General features: G+C 48.3%; 1 protein-coding gene across 2 annotated transcripts in view; it reads left to right on the forward strand.

Moving 5' to 3' along the window:
- Positions 1 to 292: 292 nt before the first annotated feature.
- LOC121444066 (casein kinase I) overlaps positions 293 to 23427 on the forward strand; it is a 29403-nt gene continuing 6268 nt past the window's right edge. For both annotated transcript variants that reach the window (XM_041645812.1, XM_041645811.1), the window contains exons 1-7: positions 293 to 683; positions 7835 to 7945; positions 17466 to 17614; positions 18264 to 18492; positions 18938 to 19108; positions 19720 to 19868; positions 22216 to 22387. In XM_041645812.1, coding sequence (XP_041501746.1) covers positions 608 to 683; positions 7835 to 7945; positions 17466 to 17614; positions 18264 to 18492; positions 18938 to 19108; positions 19720 to 19868; positions 22216 to 22387 — 1057 coding nt within the window. In that variant the 5' untranslated portion in view covers positions 293 to 607. The remainder of the gene's footprint in view (positions 684 to 7834; positions 7946 to 17465; positions 17615 to 18263; positions 18493 to 18937; positions 19109 to 19719; positions 19869 to 22215; positions 22388 to 23427) is intronic.

Genomic DNA, 23427 nt, shown 5'->3' on the forward strand with positions numbered 1-23427 from the left:
AGCTTAGGATGGTCTAGAACTCATGATCCTCCTGACTCGTCCTCCCGAGAGCTGGGACTACCCTTTCCCTACAGGCCATATCCTACCACGCACGGTTTAGCTTTCTCAGATTCCTGTTGGAGACAAATGGAAAGCCCAGAGAGACCAGCCGTAGCAGTACTGCCGGAGCGCCGTGGCTAAGGGGACAGAGAAACTAGCCCGGTTGCGGCTGCGCAATCCATTAAGTAGCCAAGCCCCGCCCCCGAGCACCGTGGCCCCGCCCCTCCGGGTTGCTAGGGGAAGTGACGTCACAGCGCGATGGCGGCGGCTCCTTTAGGCAGCTGAAGGGGGATTTAGGCCCGGAAGATCCGAGTCCATCCGCGGCGGGGAGAGCGTGAGCGGGGCCGGCAGGGGCCGGAGCAGCGGCGGCGGCGCTCGGACTGTCCCATCCGCCCCGTATTGAGGCGCTGAGAGCGACGGGGCAACCGGAAAGCGATGGTGAAAGCGGGGCCGTGAGGGGGGCGGAGCCGGACCGGACCCGCAGTAGCGGCAGCAGCGGCGCCGCCTCCCGGAGCGCAGACCCAGGAAGCGGCCGGGCGGGCGGGCAGCAGCGAGCCGCACCGCCGCCATGGAGCTGAGGGTCGGGAACAGGTACCGGCTGGGCCGCAAGATCGGCAGCGGCTCCTTCGGAGACATCTATCTCGGTGAGGCCCGGCGCCATCGAGCTCCCGGGAGCCGGGCGGGCTGGCGGGCGGGCGGGGTTCCCGGCGGGGCCGAGGCCTCCGCCAGGGCCGGAGGGGACGCTCGGCCGCTCTGCATCCCCGCAGTCCGGGGGTCCGGACCACCGGCCGCGGCCGACACCAACGGCCGCCGTGCGAGCGCGGCAGGGGGGCTGGGCTCGGCGGGCTGCGGAGGAGGGCGGGGAAGGGTCGGGAGAGTGAGTCGGGGGGGACCCCGGAACAGTGGGGGTAGAGCTCGGAGAGAGCCTGGGGAGTGGTCGGGGGCCAGCGAGGTGGGGAGCAGGCTCCGGAGGCGGGGGCAGCGGGGCTCGGAGAGCGGTTGTGGGGTGTCGGAGGGCGTGGGAAAAGGACGGCGGGTCCGGGCGGGGGGCTGTGCTGGAGCTCGGCCAGGGGCAGCGGGACCGTGGGGCGGGGGAGGGGAGAGCGGGGCGTTGGGGGAAGGAGGGCAGCGGGCTGGGGGTGGGGCCCCAAGGAGGCCGGGCCTGGGCTGCGGGGCCCGGCGTCAGCAGCCTCCCCCCCACCTAAGGTCACCGCAGTAAACAAAGGCCACGCTCTCTGTGCTCCTCCGAGGCTCCGGTCCTGCCCCTCACCCCTGCAGGGTCATCCTGCGTGTTTGGGTGTGTGGGGGAGAAATGTCAGAACAATCGGAAGGGTAGCGTGGAGGTGGGGAGTGTCCCGGCCCCGAAATGGGAAGGTGACGGGCCGGTGTCTGCGGGTTCAAGTGGTGTTTCCAGTGAACTGACCTGCCGGGAGGGATCGTCTGTGCGCTCATGGCTGCCACCTTACTCCAGCCCAGGGCTGGGAAGGTCTGAGCTAGAGCAGTTCCTGGCCCTTGAGCCTTGGGTTGGTGGGGGTCTGCAGTGTAGGGTGAGCATCTTAAGTTGACTGCTGGACTCCTGGACATCAACAGGAATGAAATTGTGACCGATGCGGGCACAGTCGGTGTGAAGAGGTTGGCAGAAGAGAGGGGAGGAAGTGGCCTGGAAGTTCTCATGACTTGACTCTCAGAATTGTCAAGGCAGACTTGAGAATCCTACCCTGAGGATTAGACTATCCGGGCTTACGTCAGACTTGACAGTGAAAGAATATGCACATACATCCATGTAATTACGGGTTTGTTTAAACCCTCTTGTTGGGCATTTTAAAATGAGTGGGATTGTAGATCATTGCAAAGCCCCTGAACTTGAGGTCCGCCAGCCTTCTGGGTTGTTGCCTGTGAGAGGCAAGTGTGCTCTGTTGAGTAGCCCAGCTTCTGCATTCCTTTGGCTGTTGTACCTGTAATAGAGTCAGGCAGAAGCAGAGGTTTGGGCCTTGCCTCTCAGGCTACCCAAGTCCAAGAACTTCCTACTCTGACTTCTGGTGTGGGGTGAACAACTGACCCATATAGGATATAGGTAGTTCTTAGTTCTTTTTGTGGTGCCTGGCAACCCTGCTAGGTGCCACGTCAGTACTGTAGTACATCAGAAGTAGTTAGTACCTGTACTTCTTACCATCGTGGCCTGATTAGTAAAACATGCTTTAGAGATGCTTGGGGTTTGCGTATTTAAATATTTATAACCAAGTAGTCCACCAGATGCCTTCTCGGCAGTGTTTGGGGGTCAGAGTGCTGGGTAAATGGAGATGTTTGGCTTATTTATAGAACAATAGATTTTTGGCAGAAGTTTACCTCAGGATATAGGAGCTACACTGAAGCCAATCCATTAGCCACCCTTTCATGGGCATCAGAAAATAGGTGTTTTGAAACTTTTTGTTCCCTGAGATTTTGCCAAGCAGTTTTGTGCTTTCTGAAGATTGATGCTAACAACCAAATTGTGATGTGGTGTCACATGCCACTCAGAGACCTAAACTCTTCTCAGTGTTCAGGCTCTGTCGGGGGTGTGGCTTACCACATCACAGAACTTCAGCACCCAACCCACCTCACCCCCCCAGTTCCCGCAGCCTCTTTCCATCCAGAGCAGTGGTGCACAGGGAAAGGAGAGGGTTGAGAGACTGTCTTGAACCTGCCCAGGGTCTTCCACAGGCGTGTGGGTGGTGGGACTTCTACATCTGACTAGCTTAGACAGTCCTGGGCACACAGCATTTGATCACGTGAGCTAACCTTTTCCAGGGAGTTCTATTTTGATTATTCCTCTGATGTGTTCTAAAATGGATCACTGGGATTCTAGGGCTAGAGTCCCTGGCTTACCTGTCTGTCATAGTTTGTGGGGTTTTTCGTTGCTGTTGTTTGTTTTAAGACAGGGTCTCACCATGTAGTCCTAGCTAGCCTTAAACTCAGAGATTTGCCTGCTTCTGCCTCCCGAGTGCTGTGTGCGGTCCCTTTTCACTTTATATACTGAGGCAAGTTAACCAAACTTGCTCCAGAAACCCAGTCTGTGCTTCCTGGATAGGGATAACAAGTGGGGTGTCAGACCTACCTAGCATTTACATAGGTGCTGGGGGTCCAAACTCGGACCCTCATGCTTGGATAGTAAGTATGTTATCTATTGAGCCAGACATCAAGGAATTAAAATTACCCATGTTGGAGGAAAGTCAAGGCTGAAATCCTTGTGCTACCCCCAAACTTGATGTTCAGAAAGATTCCATATAGTTCTGACAGTTTATGTATATACCTTCCAGGACAGATAGGAACTGAGACAGTAATGGTGGGACCATGCCTTGACCAGGTCTGCTTAGTTTGAAGTTCCAGGAGGGTCCGACCTGGGCTTGGCATTCATGCTAGTATAGCAGCCCAGCATGTTTAGATGTCGTATGATCAAAAACGAGGACACCTGAGTGACAGCCTGGCAGTTCTCCCTAGTGTGATTATGTTGAATAAATCTCCTCTGCTGTGCTTTGTTACTTTTCGTTCTAACTGATGTGTTGGAGATGGGTGACTGAACCTGGATATTTGAGGGTACTGTGATCTAGGCTTAGTCCCTAAAAGTTGTGGTAGCACCATTGTAATTATAGAGTTCCCATCCTGCAGTGCCGTTGGGCCATGGCTTGCTTCTGCCTTGGACTAGTGTTATTCTGACGGATAGCAAGTGACACTGTGTGCTACTCTGCCGACATCACCCTGTGAGATGACCTTTGCCTTGCTGTTGGGAGGTGGCTCCCCACTTCGCTATTAACAAGATTGTTTCTTGGGTTTTTGTTTTTCTCTTTCTCTTTTTCTCAAGAGAGGACTTCACAGGGTTTCCTTGACTGTCCTGGAACTCGGATTGTAGACTAGGCTGCCTCAAACTCACAGAGAGGCCTGCTTCTGCCTCCCGAGTGCTGGGATTAAAGGTGTCCACCACCATTACCACCCAACTGTATGTTTTGTTTTATTTTTTTTTTTTTTAAATATTTATTTATTTATTATTTATACAGTATTCTGTCTGCTTGTATACCTGATGGCCAGAAGAGGGCACCAGACCTCATTACAGATGGTTGTGAGCCACCATGTGGTTGCTGGGAATTGAACTCAGGACCTTTGGAAGAGCAGGCAGTGCTCTTAACCACTGAGCCATCTCTCCAGCCCGTTTTGTTTTATTTTTAAGATGTATTTTTAGCCCGGCGATGGTGGCGCACGCCTTTAATCCCAGCACTCGGGAGACAGAGGCAGGCGGATCTCTGTGAGTTCGAGACCAGCCTGGTCTACAGAGCTAGTTCCAGGACAGGCTCCAAAGCCGCAGAGAAACCCTGACTCGAAAAACCAAAAAAAAAAACAAAGATGTATTTTTATATGATGTGTTTTGCCTGCTCTCATGTATGCAGTTCCTAAGGAGACCTGAAGAGAATGTCCAGTCCCCTGTACCTAGTGTTGCGGGGCAGTTGTTAGCTGTCATGTGGAAACTGGGAAATGAACCCAGATCCTCCAGAAACCTTGGAGGGACCAGCATCTGGGCTTGTCATTGAGAGTTCCTTTCCTGTCCCTAGACAGAGTGATATTCTGGGTTAGGTTTGTGTGATTCATCAACCTTTATGGACTGTTCAACCTGAGGGACATAACTTTGTTTTTCTTTCTTTTTTTTTTTTATTATTATTTTTGTGTCATGTCCCCTGGAACTGGAGTTACAGATGGCTGTGGGCCATCACCTAATGTTATTGTACATCTACACACAGTCCAGCCTCTGCCCAGTGGGGTCCCTGTCTTCAGTTCCAGCATTGTTTAACTGCATACAGATATTGATACTGTGCAGGTAGTAAGACGATAAATGTTTTGGTGCGGTTGATTGTGGCTTTTGATGTTTTTAGTTAGATCTGTGCGTGAACATGGGGCATGCGTGTACATGCCGAGGTCGTGAACGTGGGGCATGCGCGTACATGCAGAGGTCGTGAACGTGGGGCATGCGTGTACATGCAGAGGTCGTGAACGTGGGGCATGCGTGTACATGCAGCGGTCGTGAACGTGGGGCATGCGTGTACATGCCGAGGTCGTGAACGTGGGGCATGCGTGTACATGCAGAGGTCGTGAACGTGGGGCATGCGTGTACATGCCGAGGTCGTGAACGTGGGGCATGCGTGTACATGCCGAGGTCGTGAACGTGGGGCATGCGTGTACATGCAGCGGTCGGGAACGTGGGGCATGCGTGTACATGCCGAGGCCGGGAACGTGGGGCATGCGTGTACATGCCGAGGTCGTGAACGTGGGGCATGCGTGTACATGCAGAGGCCGTGAACGTGGGGCATGCGTGTACATGCCGAGGCCGTGAACGTGGGGCATGCGTGTACATGCCGAGGCCGTGAACGTGGGGCATGCGTGTACATGCCGAGGCCGTGAACGTGGGGCATGCGTGTACATGCCGAGGCCGGGAACGTGGGGCATGCGTGTACATGCCGAGGCCGGGAACGTGGGGCATGCGTGTACATGCAGAGGCCGGGAACGTGGGGCATGCGTGTACATGCAGAGGCCGGGAACGTGGGGCATGCGTGTACATGCCAAGGCCGGGAAGGCAGATTGTGGAGGCCTCTGGCTTCACCATGTTGATTGTAGGATGCTGGCCCCTGATGACAGTGGCATCTTTTAGGTACCAGAGCTCCTAGGTCCGTCCTTCCTGTGTAAAGTCTGGACTAGATGAGCATGCTAGTGGGGCTCAGGAGATGTCGTCTGCAGCGATGGTGGGCCAGAGCTACAGGACTCAAACCAGTGAGTCTGCATTGGCACCCATAAGATAGACAGAAGCTGCTTAGGCCTTCTTCCCAGGTGAGGAAGTCCATGGAGGAGGCCTGTGCTGTCCTCGTGTTTAGGTGTCCTCTGTCCAGCTGCTCATCTCCTGCTAATTACCAGACTCATTGCCGCCTCTTCATAGTTCTGCAGACTCTTGTCCTGACACAGTACATGGCGTTGGCTCCTTGAGAAGGTGTAATTCACAGTTGTCAGTGGTCATTGTTCCCAAGACCGAGAGTATTCCAGGGGTGAACTATAGTGGCCACAGAAGAGTAAAGCTGGAGGCACTTTCCACCTTCCTGAAGGTCCTGATTCAGCCCCAGTCTGTCTTGTCCCTGTGGAGGGTGGTATGCTGTCCCCCAAAGACTACTGCTTTGGGGTGCAGGGAGTCACTGACGTCACTGGTGGAATGAATCACCATTCCTCCTGGCTGGCAAGTTCAGCTCAAAGTCCAGGTCCTTAAAAGAACTCAGAGGTCATTTTTCATCTGTAGGTACTTTCTAGATGAAGTCACATTTTGTGTAAATGGATAGGCTGCCCTGCTGCAGGCAAGAAGAGTAAGATCAGTTGCTTATTACTAGTGTTCCAAAGAGGTTTTGTGGGATAAATAGTGAAGTTCTTAAGCCCAGAATGAATGGTTACTGGCAACTATTGGGATCCTGTTATTCTTACAGAACTGCAGCGTTGAAAATTAGCTCTGGAAGCTCCATCTGACAGACAAAATGACTTGTCTCTGGTTCTTTGGTGGCACTAGACACAGCTGTTAGCATCGTCCCTGTGCTTACAGGTCTTGCTCCCCCTTCTCTCTGAGTGACGCATTAACCATTTGTTTCCTCAGCTCCCTGGGAAACTCTTGCTGACCCCTCCCATCTCAGTTGACAAGAGAAATTGAGTCACCAAGAAAAGTAGCTAGGCTGTTCAGTCCATAACTTGTCTACCCAGCACAGACCCTGGTCATGTGTGGTTGGTTCTGGCTGGCTCTGTAGAAGGCCATGTTATCTTTTTCAGATGACCACATTCCTGGAAGTACATTCTATTCAGAAGCAACCTGTCAGGCAGGAGGGCCCGTGAGGTGCAGTAGGCTGGATGGTCCATGAGGGAGCAGAGGAAAATCCCCAGCAGCTGGGGGCAGGGAGCCTGAAGGGAGGTGGTGGAGTGAGGCACGAGAGGGACGCTCACACGGGAAACTGTCTTTGCCTCCGAGCTCCTGGGCTCTAGTCATCATCATGTCTGTCACAAACTGACAAAAGCTACGTGTCCTGTTTGTACTGCAAAGGCAGAGCTGGCCAGTTCTAGTCTCCTAGCCCTAAGAGTGGTACCTGCCTTCAATCCCAGCAGTTGAGAGACACAGATAGGCAGATCTCTGAGTTCAAGGCCAGTCTGGTCTACAAACAACGTTGGGGTACCCGGGAGCGTATCTCTCGGTTTAGTTGAGGCTTTTGCCGGCCTTGGATGGTTTTGTTAGAGATGACTCCTGCAGCCATGAGGGGACTGAGCCCACTTGAGAACTGCTGGTGAGAAACTGTTGGGATGTGTGGGTGGATGCCAAGCCTGTCTGGCCTCAGGCTGCAGGATGAATAGAGTAAAAGCCATCTGCTCTTCTCGGGAGACGGGGCAGCACAGAAGTGTCCTGTTACTCTGCTTTGAGGTGCCTGAGTGGGCAGAAGACTGGAGCCTTCAACTCCGGTGACCGACTTGTGCAGTGGGTACAGGTAGAGATGGATTTCCCTGTGCAGTACAGGGCAGTCTCTGATAGGAAGTGAAGCGCATCTGTCATTTGTCCATCTCTGGGAGCTTAGCTCAGTTAAGAGCAAGGGTGTGGTTCGGTGGCAGGTTTTGGCCTAGCCTTGTCCAAGGGTGCTGGATTCCATCCCCAGCACCGTTCCTGCCTCAGAAAGATGTAAAGGGTAGAAATAGCGCTTGTCCTTTCTGTAGTCAGCTCTGGGTTATCTGGTAATGGATGTGATTTTCTCTCTTTGCTAAGGTACGGATATTGCTGCAGGAGAAGAAGTTGCCATCAAGCTTGAATGTGTCAAAACCAAACATCCTCAGCTCCACATCGAGAGCAAGATCTACAAAATGATGCAGGGAGGAGGTAAGGTTCATTGGGGTCAGATTCTGCCCACAGCCTGGCTTACAGGTACCCTACCAAGAAAAAGAAGCATAGTCGTACTTGTTTTGCTTAAGAACTACTTTTCTTAGCTTCCCGTTCGATGATAATGTCTTTGAAATCTGGGTTTTATGAAAGGTTTGAAGTAAACATTTTCTCTCTGGTGCCCCCACTGGTGCTGCTTGTCATACCTCGGGGCTTCCTGCCCGTCGGCCTCTTCTGGGCCATGCTTTCCTTAGAACCTGACTCTGACGCTCACTTTCTCTTGGATAGAAATTCTGAACATGACTTCTCTGACTCTCCTAGCTCAGCCACTCACTGTTCTCAGTTCTGTAAAACCTCACCCCAACACCTTGGAGAACTGAAGCCAGTGACAGGCCAGTCTCACTTCTAGAATTCTGGGAACTTGGAAATAGTTTGACTGATGGAGCAGGTGTTCTTATTCAAGGCTTTGGAGACACAGCAGCATTGTGAGGGCTCCTTCCTAGATGATAGAACTGACTCGCGGGGTCAGGGTCAGGGTTCTTCTGGAGAATAGGATCCTGCTTGTGGCCATTACTCATGATCTCTAGCAGAAGCCTCCATGGTGCCGTGGTAGTTAGAGCAGGGAGGAGAGAGAGCCCCCTCCATGCCCCCAACCAACCCCCATGATGGAACTTTTATGGCCTGTTGTCAGCAGGAAAAGGGAAACTGCCTCATAATGCTTTGTCTGGTTGTTAAATTTTTTTCTTTTGCATTTTCTTTCAGATATTTTGCGTATGTGTTATGGTTTCTGATGTTAAAACATTTTTATGGGATTTCTGTTTGGTCTCTGTATATGTGTTTCAGGTGCTCTTTCTTTGACTCTTTTCCTTCTGTTTCATCCTATCCAATTTTGTTGGTGTTTTTTTTTTTTTTTTTCTTGTTGTCTCAGGTCAGCAGAGACCCAATCCTGCACACCTGCCCTTTGGTGTCGTCCTCAGTAAGACAGCCTTCTTGGGAGCATCAGGGACTGGCTGCGTAGTTTGTAACAAGTAGAGAGTAGAACAAAGTGACATGGGGTTGGTCTTTTCTAGGAGTGTCAGCATTTGAGATTAGTATATTAAGGGTTGTAGTTCTGACTGCTAGCCTAGAGTGACTAAGTGGAAAGGCAGCCAGATAGTGATGAGAAACAAGTATAGTGTGCCCCAAACTGCCCTGTGCTGTGGAGTGTCCTAGATGCCGGCTGAGTACCTGCTAGTGGAGAGCATTACTTCCTGTGCTGGGCCCTCAGTCATCATTGCCCATAGACCCAGACAAGATTCAAAAATGGGTATTATCCTCTCTTGGTGTTTGAAGGCTGTTCCTCAGGCTTTGGTAAGGTTTTACTCTTGTTGACTGGGGGGTGCCCTACAGGTCTTTGTTTTAGGAAGCGTAATGTGTCCAGGCAAAGACTGAACAGTTTTGGCAGTGTTTGCTATCTGAGACTAAATGGAGGTTGGCAGGTGCAGGATAGGAGATACACTTTGCTCTCTGGAGAAACCTTGTCATGTCATGTTCTTTGTATGTAGATGAACACGGATTGCTTTGCTACTTTCTGAAAGGAACAAACACCTCTTTCGTTGTCCTGATCTTGTTTATGTTGGCTCTGGCATAGAGTTGAGTGGCTGGCAGCACCATGACCCATCTGGAAGACTTGCAGGCGCTGGTATTGTCATGGTGCCTTGTTATGAGCTCCATGCTGAGGGAGAAGCAGTTTTGGAGCTCTGAGCAGTGGATGCTGCACGTGAGAATCAGCCCAGGAGGCTTTCCATAGGGTACAGACTGGAACCCGAGCTCTCAGCCCAGGACATGCTCTCTCTCTCATCGGGCTTTCTTGGGACACCAGCCCACAAATAACTACACAGAGACTTCTTACTAATTAAAAAAGCTTGGCCATTAGCTTATACTGGTCCCATTAGCTCTTATGTTTCTATTAATCTACTTTCTGCCACATGGCTCAGTTACCTCTGCTCTGTACCGTACGGCTGACTTCTCAGAGTCCCCCAGCAGCTTTCTGGCCTAATCTGGGCACGCCTAGATTCTTCCTCTTCCTCTCTTTCACCAGAAATCCCACATATCTATTCTACCTACTCTTTATTAAACCAATCACAGTGACACATCTTCATACAATGTAAACAAATATCCTGCAACAGTGTGCCCTGAGCACTTCACCAGCCCAAAATCTGGTCAGCACAATAGGTTAAAGGTGAAATACTAGAAATAAACTAGAATTCAGTGTTAGTAAAAGTCTTGAGTAGTGACTTTCAACAACAGCTGGTGCTGCCAGATAAGACCCGGTAGCTTTTTGAACTGTTTATTGCATTCCTGATATATCCTAAAGTAGATTCAGACCGCACCCTCCTTCAGTGGCTCCTCAGCAGAAAGCATTAGTGTGTTTACAGATGCTTCTGGTAAATGTTACCAGGACACTGTGGGATGGGAGAATGGCTCTTTGTGATAGGATCTGGGTAGGAAAATATACACCACCGTAATTTTTTTCACTTTTTTATATTTATTTATTTTAAAGAAAATGGCCCCCAAAGTGTGTATCCTGTTGGAGGAAGCCGGTCACTGTGGAGGTGGCTGTGAGGGCTCTTCCTGCTCACGCTTCTTGCGGTGTGACAGTCGACTACCTGCTGCCTACGAGATGTTAGATGTAAAGAGTTGTTGTGGTCATTGTGTCTCTTCACAGCAATAAAAAACAAACAAGACAGTCTGTGTTGCCATAACTGGACTGGAACTCACTTTGTAGACCAGGCTGGTGAACTTCATTCCTCTGCCTCCCAAGTGCTCAGATAAGCCAGCATGTCTGGCAGTATTTGTATCTTCTGTCTTTGGCTTTTTGTCAAGATCTCACATTCACAATCTTGCAGCTCTCCTCCCGAGTGTCAGAGCTGATGTTGTGGACCATCCTGCCTGGCACGTGTCAGTCAGGAGCTAGAGAGCATGCAGTGTGTGGTGAAGGGGATGCTGGAGTAGCAGTGCTGTGAGCCCTCCCTCCCCTGTGAAGTCACACGCCTGCCTAGTCTCTCTAGTCTATCTCCACTCGCCTTTGCGTCTTTGTTCTGTTTGCCATGATTTGGGGCATGTTGGGGTTGTTTTGGGGTGCTAGGATGAAGCTGGGACTTTGTCTGGGCTAGATAAGCACCATACCGCTGAACTGCAGCCCCAGCCCTTCTGTTTCTCTTTCTTGTCCTCCCATGAGAAATTTGGTTTTCAAAATCTAAATAACATCGTTTAGAAATGTTTGGCAGGTTTAATTATTCTTAACTGAATTACTGGAAATATAATGAATTCTTCTGTTTGAATTAATTCTGAGTGCCCAGATTTACATTGAAATATTTGTCAAATCACAATGGAAAGCAGTTCTGAATACCTGTGTATTCTAGTGTCTGGCCTCAGTTACTTATTTTGGCATCTTAGACCAAGTCATGGCACAGACAGCACTCAGGTTTTTTCTTTAAACCACTAGCATCATTTGTTCCTGGCAATACAAGCAAACAAAAGATTAGTAGCACACTTTCCAGGCATTGGCTTCTGGATTTTGCTAGTATGAATGTCTGACTCCAGAGTAGCAAAGAGCCTGTAACTGGAAGGTTCTTCATTATACTTTATCAGGAACCTTCTCCTAATTAGTTGATAATCACTTCCTTCCTAGGCTTCACCACTAGTTTCTGGCAGTTTGCTGAGGTAAAGTGTGCCACAAAAGACATTCTTCATCTTTTCCAGCCAGGGATCTGTGAGCTCAGGAATCTTTGCAGTGACTGTATTTTATCCCGTCTCTGATGCTGTGGTTTAACAAATAGCACTATTGTTCCCCATTGAAAAGGAAGATGCTGCCTCCTGTCACTTAATCCCCCCCAGCTGTTAAGTACATCAAGAAGCCATGGATACATCCCTCCTAAATATCAGTTTGCTGTTATGTATATAATGCATTCATGCTATCTGCATCTCACAGTCTTTTTACTGTATATTCCTAGAACTTGTTTGCATATGATAGACTCTCCTAGAATAAACATAGAAGAAATTAAAGAGTTTTGTTAGCTTAAGATCAAAATATCAGCAGTTGGGCTAGGGAGAGGGCTCAGTGGGTTAAAGTGCAAGCAGGATGTAGTAGTGTGTTTCTGTGATCCCAGCACGCCTATATAGTGTGGGAAGTCAAACAAGATCAACAATAATTAGTTATAAAATACAATTTTAATACCATTTATAGCCAGGCAGTGGTGGCACACACCTTGAATCCCAGCACTTGGGAGGCAGAGGCAGTTGGATCTCAAAAGTTCAAGGCCAGCCTGGTCTACAGAGTGAATTCCAGGACAGCCAGGGGTACACAGAGAAACCTTGTCTTGAAACACCCCCCTGCCCCAAATGCCATTTATGGTAGTGTACACCTTAAATATTGTCACAGTGTAATTTTTAAAACTTTTTTTTTTTACTGTTAAATGAAATTCCACTCAACATAACAATCTCCTTTTCTTTTTTGAGGCAGGGTCTGTCTGTGTAGCTCTGGCTGTCTTTGAACTCAGAGATCCACCTGTCTCCTGACAGCTGGGATTAAAAGTGTGTACCACTATTCCCATCTTTTTTATTCTTAATCTTTACATAAGGATATTTGCCTGTGTGTGTGTGTGTGTGTGTGCGCGCGCGCAGTGTGCTTGTATGCATCACATTTGTTCCTGCGGCCTGCAGAAGTCAGAAGAGGTTGTGGATCCCTGGAGCTGCAGTCATTTTTACGTGGCTGTGAACCACTCTGTGACTGTTGGGAATCAAACCTGGATCTCCTACAGAAGCAACCAAGTGCTCTACCTGCTGAGCCATCTCTCCAGCTTCCTCCGCACCACTGGCAGCTCTTTCCAATTTTGTTTGCATATATTTTGCTTGTATCGTTTGCCTTTCTTGATCTCCTCCCAGATCTTTCTCACCTCCCTACCAACACAATTTCATATTCTTTTTCTCTCTCTCTCAAAGAACAAAAGCTTAATTTTAAGTGGGGGGAGAAAGCACGTGGGGGAAAGTGTGTATTTGGTGTTGACTGGGTAGGTTATGTGGCCAGCCCTGGGACAGTGTGGTTGATAGACCTCGTGACACTGCGTAGGAGAAACCTGGTTTGCCTTTCGCAGCAGGTACTGGGTAGGGATGGGAATTTGTGTCAGCTTCCCTTCTCATTGCTGGGGCTTCATAGGATTTGAACCTGTTTAGGTCTTGTCCAAAGGCTTAGAGAACAGGATGACTAGAATTGAGAGAGGAGAGGGAATGTCACTGCTTGCCCTGGAGCTGTGGGGGTTAGTTAGCCATAGATGTGTTGGAGGACCAAGGAAGTGGATAGAGAGGTACAGGGAGGGAGCGGTTGGAGAGGTTTCCAGGGCTTTTTCTGATTTTCCTCCATTGCTCTTTGGATCTGTCAGGTTTTTAACCCCAGTATCTGACTCCCAAGTTTTATTTAGTGATAGGACAATATAAGTAATTGCTTCATCTGGTGCCTGATGTTGAATGCCATATGTAATCAGACTTTTTTTGCTGCCAGCCCCAAATAAAAATACAGAGACTTACTAATTATGAAAGTTTGACCTAGCTTAGACTTGTCCCACTGGTTCTTTTTTTTTTTTTTTTTTTTTTTTTTTTTTGGTTTTTGGAGACAGGGTTTCTCTGGCTTTGGAGCCTGTCCTGGAACTAGCTCTTGTAGACCAGGCTGGTCTCGAACTCACAGAGATCCACCTGCCTCTGCCTCCCGAGTGCTGGGATTAAAGGCGTGCACCACCACCGCCCGGCCCCACTGGTTCTTATAACTTAAGTTAACCTATTTTTATTCTGCATTCTGCCATGTAGCTGTACTGTATGTCTGACTTCTTAAGTGTCTTACTGGTGTCTCTAGTGCCCCTAGATTCATCCCAAGTTCCCCTCTCCTGCCTGTCTTTTAGCCATTTAGCTCTTTATTAAACCAGTCACAGTGACACATCTTCATACAGTGTAAACAAATATTCTGCAACAGTTGAGTCCCCTGCTCCTGAATATAGCCGTGTTTCTCTCCAAAGAATATTGCAGCTAAGAAGTGCTGCTGATTGCTTTGTGTAGATATGGATCTCACTTGGTCATATCTTTGTGTAGATATGGATCTCACTCTTCAGGAAGGAGCTTTTATGCAGGACTACTGCGGATGGAACACCATTTGTGTGGGCAGTTTGTTGTGCACTAATGTAGTTGCCTTCATGATTCTTACACCTGACTTCTTTGAACTGAGTCTGGATTTGTTTTCAGATGTCTGACCGCTTCAGCTGGGCCTGCTGCACGGTCTGTATAAACTAACTCTTACATCTTAAATTAACCCATTTCTGTTCATGTATATATCACCACAAGGCTGTGGCCTACCAGCTTTGTCTTTCTCCTTCGGCAGCTACACGGCGTCTCCTTAATTCTGCCTACACTCGTATATCTCTTCCAACCTGACTATATTCTGCCCTGCCCTAGGCCAAAGCAGCCTTATTCATTAATCAGTAAAAGTAACACATACACAGAAGGACTTCATTTTTTCTTCTGCATTACTGTGCTTTGATCTCAGAGTCCCTCACGTGCCAAGCAGGCACTCCACTTTTTGTTTTTGTATTGACACAGGATCTCAGTAAGTTACGCAGACTGGCCTAGAACTCGCTCTGTAGCTCTGACAAGTCTTGAACTTGTAATTATGATCTTCTTGTCTCCGTTTCCTAAGCAGCTGGAATTGCAGTCCCTTGACATGCTTTACTGGGCTTTGATCTCAGAGTTTTTAATGCCCTTCTCTACCAGTTCTAATTTGTGGACCCACATGCCCTGCTTGATGTCATAACTTGAATGTTAGACATTGAGAATCTTATCCCCTTGTGTTCAGTGTTTCTGTCGTGCACATTCTTCCACCTCGTCTTTGTTTGGGTTTTTTGGACAAGGTTTCTCTGTGTAGCTGTAGAACTCACTCTGTAGACCAGGCTGGCTTCAAACTCAGAGAGATGCTCCTGCCTCTGCCTCCCAAGAGCTGAGATTAAAGGTGTGGACCACTACCGCCCAGCTTGTTTCTGTCTTTTATGATGACACTTGGGCATGTGATGGGGGTCTTTCAGGCTTCAACATTGTCTTCCTGAGGTTCATGCTTTTTATCTTACCTCTCCTTAGTTATTTCAGTACAGAGGTCATTTGGATCTCTTTATCACTACTAGAAGCAAAAGTGATTTCTGCACATAAGCATTTGTTATTATTAAGACAAGGTCTCAATATGTAGCATTGCACTTTGGCACTTTTACAAGGTGATAATAGGATCTCTTTATGACTCTGGGGTCAGGACTAATTTCATAGACAAAAAAATACTGAGAGCAGGCTGGGCAGGCATGATGCCGTGTCCCTGTAATCCTAGCACTTGAGAGGTAGCAGAAAAACCTGGAACTCAAGCCCAGACTGGGGTACATAGTGAGACCCTATTTCAGAAACAAAACAAAAGCCTGAAAGCATTGCTCACTGTAAGAGACTTGTCTCACGTAAAACCGTTAAATCTCTCTTTCTCTTTTTTGCCACAAAGTATGCTTGAGTTGTCAGAAAAGAGAAACAGATGTAATAGTTGTGTTCATAAAAGACACAGTCGTCAGAGAGATTGATTTCACACCCTTGGTACACGTAGGGAATAGACAGTGCTGGGCAGTAGATGACATCCAGCATCTCGTGGGTCTGTGAGTATACGTTCAGAGATAAAAGGAATTCCATGTGTTAGAGTGGGCATACATAAGAAATAATTCACAGTGCCATTTATAATAGGAAAAGCAAACCTAAACTATCTGTCCTAGAGTTTCTGTTGCTGTGAAGAGACAAGGTGGCAATCTTACAAGGGAAAGCGTTTAATTTGGCTGGCTTACGGTTGTCGTGATGCGGAGCAAGGGGGCACATGAGCAGAGGCAGACAGGGTGCTGAGAGGTCCCCATCTAGGATTGGCAGGCAGCAGGAAAAGGGGGAGACACTGGGCCTGGAATCATCTAGGACCTCAAAGCCCACCACCCCTAGGGGCAGATTTCCTCCAGCAAGGCCTTACCTAATAGTGCCATTCCCTGTGGGCCTGTGAGAGCCATTTTCATTGAAACCACCATCCAGATGACAGGTAAGGTAGAGATTGTGGGGACCTGGTGTGAGATGTTACACAGCACCTGTGAGGGAGCACGGGTGACAAAAGGTGGCAGGGATCCAGGAGCTGCTGCTAGGAATAACTAGGTCTGTCTCAGGTCCAAGTCTGTTAGTTTTATATTTATTTTTGTTTTTCTTTTTTCTTTTTTGGTTTTTCGAGACAGGGTTTCTCTGTGGTTTTGGAGCCTGTCCTGGAACTAGCTCTTGTAGACCAGGCTGGTGTCGAACTCACAGAGATCCGCCTGCCTCTGCCTCCCGAGTGCTAGGATTAAAGGCGTGCGCCACCATCGCCCAGCGTTAGTTTTATATTTAGTTATTTGTTGTATGGGTTCTCAAGTAAGATGTGAAATACTTTGAGATATTGAAGCTTTTTCCCCCCCAAATGGTAGGATCTCCCTGCAAACATCTAAACTCCCAATGAAGCTCCACTAAATGGTTCTTGACATGGAAGGAAAGAGAGGCCTTCGGTTCACGGCAGAGCCCAGTGAGCGTGTGCAGCTCCCTAGACCACATGCTCTGGTAGGCAGAGGGGAGTATGGGCATCTGGTAAAGCTCGCCTCTCTGCAGTGCTTGCTCTTTGACCTGAGCAAAGCAGTCTTCATGAGCAAGAGCCCTCAGCTTTTTCTGAGCATCTTTATCAGTCATGTTTTTAGGTGAGATACTTGGTCTTTAACCCATTTCTCAAAGGTAGAGAGTCTGCTTTAGTGTTAACTTCTGTTTTCAGATCTGGCATCTTGGAGGCATCATTAAGTTCCTTCCCCCTTTGGCATTCTAGATTGTTTAGTTTTGTAGTTGTTGTTTTCTTTAGACAGGGTCTCATTGTGTAGTCCAAGGTGCAAAACTGCCTCTATAGCTCCATCACACAAGCACCTCACCCTACTGGTTCCTTTATGTTGAGGTTGTCTGTTCTTATTCTCTCTTCTGCTGGTTGATGTGTTTAAAGTCTATGTGACTCTCTAAGAAGTTTTCATTGTGTTTGCTTTTCTCTTATCAGTATTATAAAAAACGGGAACTTTTTTCTTCTACAACCGGCGTTAGGTTCTAGTCTCACTGGTGCAGCTGTGACTTCAGCTGGCTGTCTGGACTGTCTGCTTCACGTGCTTTTTCTTTCCGTGGATGCTGACTGGTGTTATGAGATCGTCTCATTTGCTTCTACTGCTTGCTTGACTTAGCAGAGTTTGTTCCGTGTCATGTGTTACTACTATATGTGACTTAAGCACAAGTGAGCATATGTGAAGGAGACATTGCCAGGATCATCTGAACTGGAACACCCACAGACTCAGTCCACTGAACGCCTGTCGTGTTGAAAGAGGTGATCTGATGACCTGATGCAGTACCCAGGCTGAAGGGCTGTGTCTGGTTTCTCTTCCAGTGGGCATCCCCACCATCAGATGGTGTGGGGCTGAGGGGGACTACAATGTCATGGTGATGGAGCTACTGGGACCGAGCCTAGAAGACCTCTTCAACTTCTGTTCAAGGAAGTTTAGTCTGAAAACTGTCCTGTTGCTTGCTGACCAAATGGTAAGCACCCTTTTCCTGAACTGCACAGGCAGTGTAGGTACTTGGCATGTGCTTGCTGGCTTGACAGAATAAATTAGTGGGTTATGATGGGCATGGTGGTACATGATTTAATCCCAGTACTCAAGTCAGAGACAGGCAGATCTTTGTGAGTTCCAGGCCAGCAGGGGCTACATAGGAAAACCCTGTCTCAAGAAAATAGTTATTTGGTTGCCAGTTCTCCATTATTACACCCATTTGTGCATAGAAAGGGAAATTTATTTAACCCTGGCCTCAAGATTAGAGACCAGTTTTTAGCTTTCCAAGTGTGTCCATGTTGAATGGACTTCCCAGTTCTCTCAGGGAGCCCACATTTTACTGGTAGCAACTTTGGGGTGGTTTCCATGAAAACTCTTGGTTATAGCTCATGCAGAGTTCAGCTGATGCAGACCATCGTTAGTGGTGTGTGGTCTCTTCAGCCTGCTCTCTTTTCTACTTCATGGGAACCAAGAAAAAGAGATGTCTGGGCCAGTGTGTTGGGGTGGGGGTGGGGGGAGCTGAAGATACCTTGAGGGATGACCGCCCTATTGTGATCTCCAGAAAGCAGAGGCTGTGTGCTTTCCCAGCATATGAACCACTGTGGGGTTCATATCACCTTTTTCTCCGTTTCTAGATAAGTCGTATTGAGTACATTCATTCGAAGAATTTCATTCATCGAGATGTGAAGCCAGATAACTTCCTCATGGGGCTGGGAAAGAAAGGCAACCTGGTCTACATCATTGACTTTGGTCTGGCCAAGAAGTACCGGGATGCCCGCACCCACCAGCATATCCCCTATCGAGAGAACAAGAACCTTACAGGGACGGCACGCTATGCCTCCATCAACACACATCTTGGCATTGGTGAGCCCTGACATAGGGGCGGAACCCTTGACTTAGTGTGCCTTTAACATGCCCGCCCTTAGCTTAGGGAAAGTCCAACTTGTTCAGCAGCCTGGGGTTATGAGCCAGTTTGGTGATGAGAGAAGCCTGGAGTCTGTCAGCCAACTTCCATAGCAGACAAGCAGGTTTGCACAACCACTGGGAGTCTTTATGTTGCCAGGTGCAGTGGGGTAGGCAGAAGCTGGCTTCTCCAGCACTTCTCCAAGGTTATTACATATTACACGCCTGAAGTGTTAGGGAGGTTTCTTTAATATCATGTTAGGGACAACTTCTGGTGACATAATTCTGCAGGTATATTTTTACGTTATTCTTGAAGTTGTATTTCCATTTTCTTGTTTGCCGGGTGTTGCTTTTTGCACACACAGATAGACGTGCCATTCTTGACATAGTTCCCTTTTCTTTCCAGAACAATCTCGAAGGGATGACTTGGAGTCTCTGGGGTACGTGCTGATGTACTTCAACCTGGGCTCTCTCCCCTGGCAGGGGCTGAAGGCCGCCACCAAGAGGCAGAAGTATGAGAGGATCAGTGAGAAGAAGATGTCCACCCCCATTGAAGTGCTGTGCAAGGGCTATCCTTGTGAGTCCCTCCCACCCTTACTGCGCCCCCCACCCCAGTGTTAACAGACTCCTGTGTCGGGCGCTCTGGCTGTGCTTTCAGAGGAGTTGTGTGAAAGGGGCACTTTCTCTCATAAGAAGGTGGACCTGGTTTGTTTTTCCATCCCTGAGCTCTTTTGTCTAAAAGGTGTTCTTTGAGGCCCAGGAGAGACTGAAATGATGTAAGACTGAGCCTTGAGAGGTGACCTCCATGGATAGGAAAGGAGGAAAGTAGGGGAGACCTAACTACTCCTTAAACTGACCACCCTTTACCCTGTTTGGTGACGTTGCTCTCTAGTGTTGACCTCTGGGATGTGTAGAGGGGGCTGATGTGGAACCCAAGGCCTCACACTGCTAGCTCTGCGAGCTTTCTACCACTGAACCACACACCTCCAGTTTCTAGATGGTGATTTTTTTTTCAAGCAGTCTCCCAAGGCCTGATTTCTTAAATAATATGACTAGTTTTCAAATGTCATCTTTGATGTCTTTGGTATGTAGCACTGTAGAAGGTGAGCTGGGTGAATGAATACCAGTCTGGGCTACCGTTGGTAGATCCTTGCTAGTTTTGAGTTTTTCGTTTTTTTTTATTTTTAGCTGAATTTGCCACGTACCTGAATTTCTGCCGTTCCTTACGTTTTGATGACAAACCTGACTACTCCTACCTGAGACAGCTCTTCCGAAATCTGTTCCATCGCCAGGGCTTCTCCTACGACTACGTGTTCGACTGGAACATGCTCAAATTTGTAAGTGGCATTGCTAGAGTGTTGGATGACAGTAGCCTGGTCCTTAGGAGGCTGGGTTGGGCTTCTTTATGAAAGCTATGCTGTCTGCAAGGCACAGTGGTAAGGCATGGTGGAAATGGTGAAAGCCAAACCTACCTGGTAGAACTGGGGGCCTAGAGACCACTTTGCCTGTGGGTTCAGAGTACTGAGGGGGGAGATGCTGAGTGAGGCAAAAACCTCTCTAGCATATGGTGCTGGAGAGATTGATTGTACAGTGGTTTAGAGAGCACTTGCTGCTTTTTCTACAGTTTTTAGGACCATCTAGAACTCCAGTTCCCCTTATGCCCTCTTCTGATTGCTGTGGGTACTGCATGCACATGGTTCATTTACTTACATGCAGACACTAAATAAAAACCTCGGGCACTTATGAATATGTATAATAAACCCAGTAAGCTGTGCACAGAGTCAGCTTCTTATGGATTGGTAAGTCTTCCTTAGTTGAAAGGCCTGTCTGCTGTCCTTCTTATTTCCCTCCCCTCCCTTCCTTTCTCTTTTTCCTTAAATTTTAGGGAGTAAAGTTACTTCTGAGAGAATATGTTTTTTAAGGTAGGTGTGTGTGTGTGTGTGTGTGTGTATGTGTGTACGTACATGCACACCTGTACGTGCATCATGTGTGTCCCTGGTGCTCAGAAGAGGTGGGCGCATCCCCTGAAACGAGTTAGAAGCTAATGTAAGCTTCTGTGTGGATGCTGGGAGCCAAACCCAGGTCCTCAAGAGCAGCAAGTGCTCTGAATCCCTGAACCATTGCTCCAACCCTGAGGATTTTAGTTTTGAAGTTTGTTGTTGCCTAGGCCAGTCTTGAACCACAGTTAAGCTGTCCTCGTGTTTTGTTTGTCTTTCCGAGTGCTGTGTGTACTGCTGCCCCATCCCATTGTAGAACATCATTTTATTATGATTTCTATCACCAGTTCTATGAGCTGTGGTTTCAGCTGCCTGTGGTGGCATAGCATGATAGTCTGGACTGCTAGGAAGCCTGGTGGTCTCCTTAAACCCTGCCTCTCCCTGTCATCCAGTCCTCCTCCTCCTCCTCTGTCTCTAATCCAGTGTGCATCTCACAGGCCTCAGAAGAGCCTCTGGGTTACAGTGCCTGGTATTCAGTCTGAATTTGATGCAGGCATTTGCTGCTACCATTCAAGGCTTTGTGAAACTTTTATGTCTATTTTCTTTTTTTTTTTTATTTTTTTTTTTTTTATTTTTTTTTATGTCTATTTTCATTGAGAGTTTGTTCATACTTTTAAGCATTCAGAGGGCAAAGGCAAGCAGGTCTCTTGTTGAGTTTGAGACCAGCCTAGAATACATAGTTCCAAGCCACCCAGGTCTACAAAGTGAGACAGAATAAACAGACAAAAATAAAATAAAAATGGGAATTTATTCCTTGAGCCAAGCATGGTTGTTCACCTTTGTCATTACCTCCAGCACTTGGGAGGCTGGTGATGAGCTTGAAGCCAGCCTTGGGCTACAAAGCAAGACCCTGTCTTAAACAATTAAGAAATTTTTTGTAATTTGAACTAGAAATTGGAACCTTTATAGGTAATGTATCTAGTGAAAGAAGTAGCAAGAACTGCTTCTTAGGGTGTATATCAAGAACTTTGCCAGTTGCCCTGTCCCAACTCATGGGGAGTGCTGTTAACTAGAACTACCTGCCCGGGCCTAGCACTGTTTATATCTCTGTAGACCAGCCAGGGCCAGAAGGAGACTTACCCTACAGGGTGAGCTGACTCAGGAGAGGCCTGGTCCTGCTGGGGACCAGTAGTTTCATGAAGTTGCCTAAGCTTGCAGACTCCTGCTGACAGTGATTAGAATGACTTGGACTCTGATTTCTGATCCAGCAGAAACCTGACTCCCATTCTCGTTGGCAACGCCAGTCCTATTCACAGGCCAACGACTGGCGTTGCTATGGCACAGAATTGTCACGGAGTCTGGACTCTGCTTAGGCCCTCCCTTCTGACTCAGTGCTTGCTTAGGCCTCTACTTTGTTCTCCTTCCTGTCTCAGGCAGTCTCTCTTTCGTTCCCTAATATGCCAGCACAACATTGATAGGTAGGGATTAAGATGACAGGTTGTACTTGTGACTTCCAATATGGAGGGGTGTGAAGAGAGACTGACCTTTGTGGATACTCTGCAGGCGTCATCTTTCTGATTTCGCTATTGGTGTGGGTGGTTTCAAGGGGTAGGTTTGTCCCAAGTGCCCTTTGGTGTTTTTTCAAGGGGCAAAACCAGTCAAAAGCCTTGGGGGATTTTGCTTTTTTATTTTTTTTTTTTTAAAGCCGAGGCCACTTCCTCCCATTTATCCTGCTCTTTCCCCTCAGGGTGCCAGCCGAGCTGCAGACGATGCTGAGCGGGAACGCCGGGACCGAGAGGAGCGGTTAAGACACTCCCGGAATCCAGCCACCCGCGGCCTCCCTTCTACAGCTTCCGGCCGTCTGCGGGGAACCCAGGAAGTGGCTCCCCCAACGCCCCTTACCCCTACCTCACACACGGGTGAGCACACCTCTTAGCATGCTCCACCAGGCTGGGGCCTCTGTTTTATGTTCGATGACTTGACCGGCCACCCCAGTATGTGGCCTCTCAAGGATTTGGGGCCAGTCAGTTGAGGGTTGTGTCCCCATTTCAGTCAGTCCTCATTCTGAAGTGTAGATAGGACTGGGGCACAACCTATGATGTCACCTTAGAAATGGCACGGTGATGGTGACACGCGCCTTTAACCCCAGAACTTAGGAAGCAAGAGGCAAGGTGACTTTGTGAGTTTAAAGCCGGTTCAGTCGACATAGTGAGATCTTCTCCTAAAGAAAGAAAGAAATCTCCCTCTCACAAGATCTGATCTAAAGATTGAGTTCCCTGAAATTGTTGCTAGTGTTGGCTGTTTCCTGTATAAAGTTTTACTCTGATGGGGCTGGAGAAATGGCTCAGTGGTTAAGAGCCCTGTTTGGTGTTCAGAGGACTTGTTTCATTTCCCAGCACCCACATAACAGCTTTTACACTGTCTAACTAGTTCCAGGGAAACAGGCACCATCTTCCTGTCTCCTTGGGCACTGCGTGCACATGGTACACAGATGTGATTAGGCAACACACACACACACACATATATACGAGTTTTTAAAAACTTTTTGCTGTGCTGGGTATAGCAGTATACACCTTTAATCCTAGACCTTGGGAGGCAGAGGCAGTCAGATGTCTGAGTTCGAGGCCAGCATGGTCTACAAAGCGAGTTCCAGTACAGCCAGTACAGAAAAGCCCTGTCTCAAAAAAAATTTATTTTGCTTTTATAAGACAGATTGTCTCAAATCCTTAACTACGCAGGTCTGATGTGTATTGCTGAGGTCTTAGAATGCATTCCCACTACCAGCAGGGATCTTGGGGTTGCTGAGCATTTGAGTTGGTTGTGTGTGTAGCCCTGAGCCAGTTAGTTGATGAGTTCTTGTTCCGCTCTGAAAACCTCCACCTAGAGCCTTAACTGGGGCCTTTGCTTATTTACTTATTAGATTGTATGTGTGTGAATGCTCTGCATGTGTGTATATGTA

The sequence above is a fragment of the Microtus oregoni genome, unplaced genomic scaffold (assembly GCF_018167655.1).
Source record: "Microtus oregoni isolate MIOR12 unplaced genomic scaffold, Mior012 000117F_ref0000505, whole genome shotgun sequence".
Taxonomy (NCBI): domain Eukaryota; kingdom Metazoa; phylum Chordata; class Mammalia; order Rodentia; family Cricetidae; genus Microtus; species Microtus oregoni.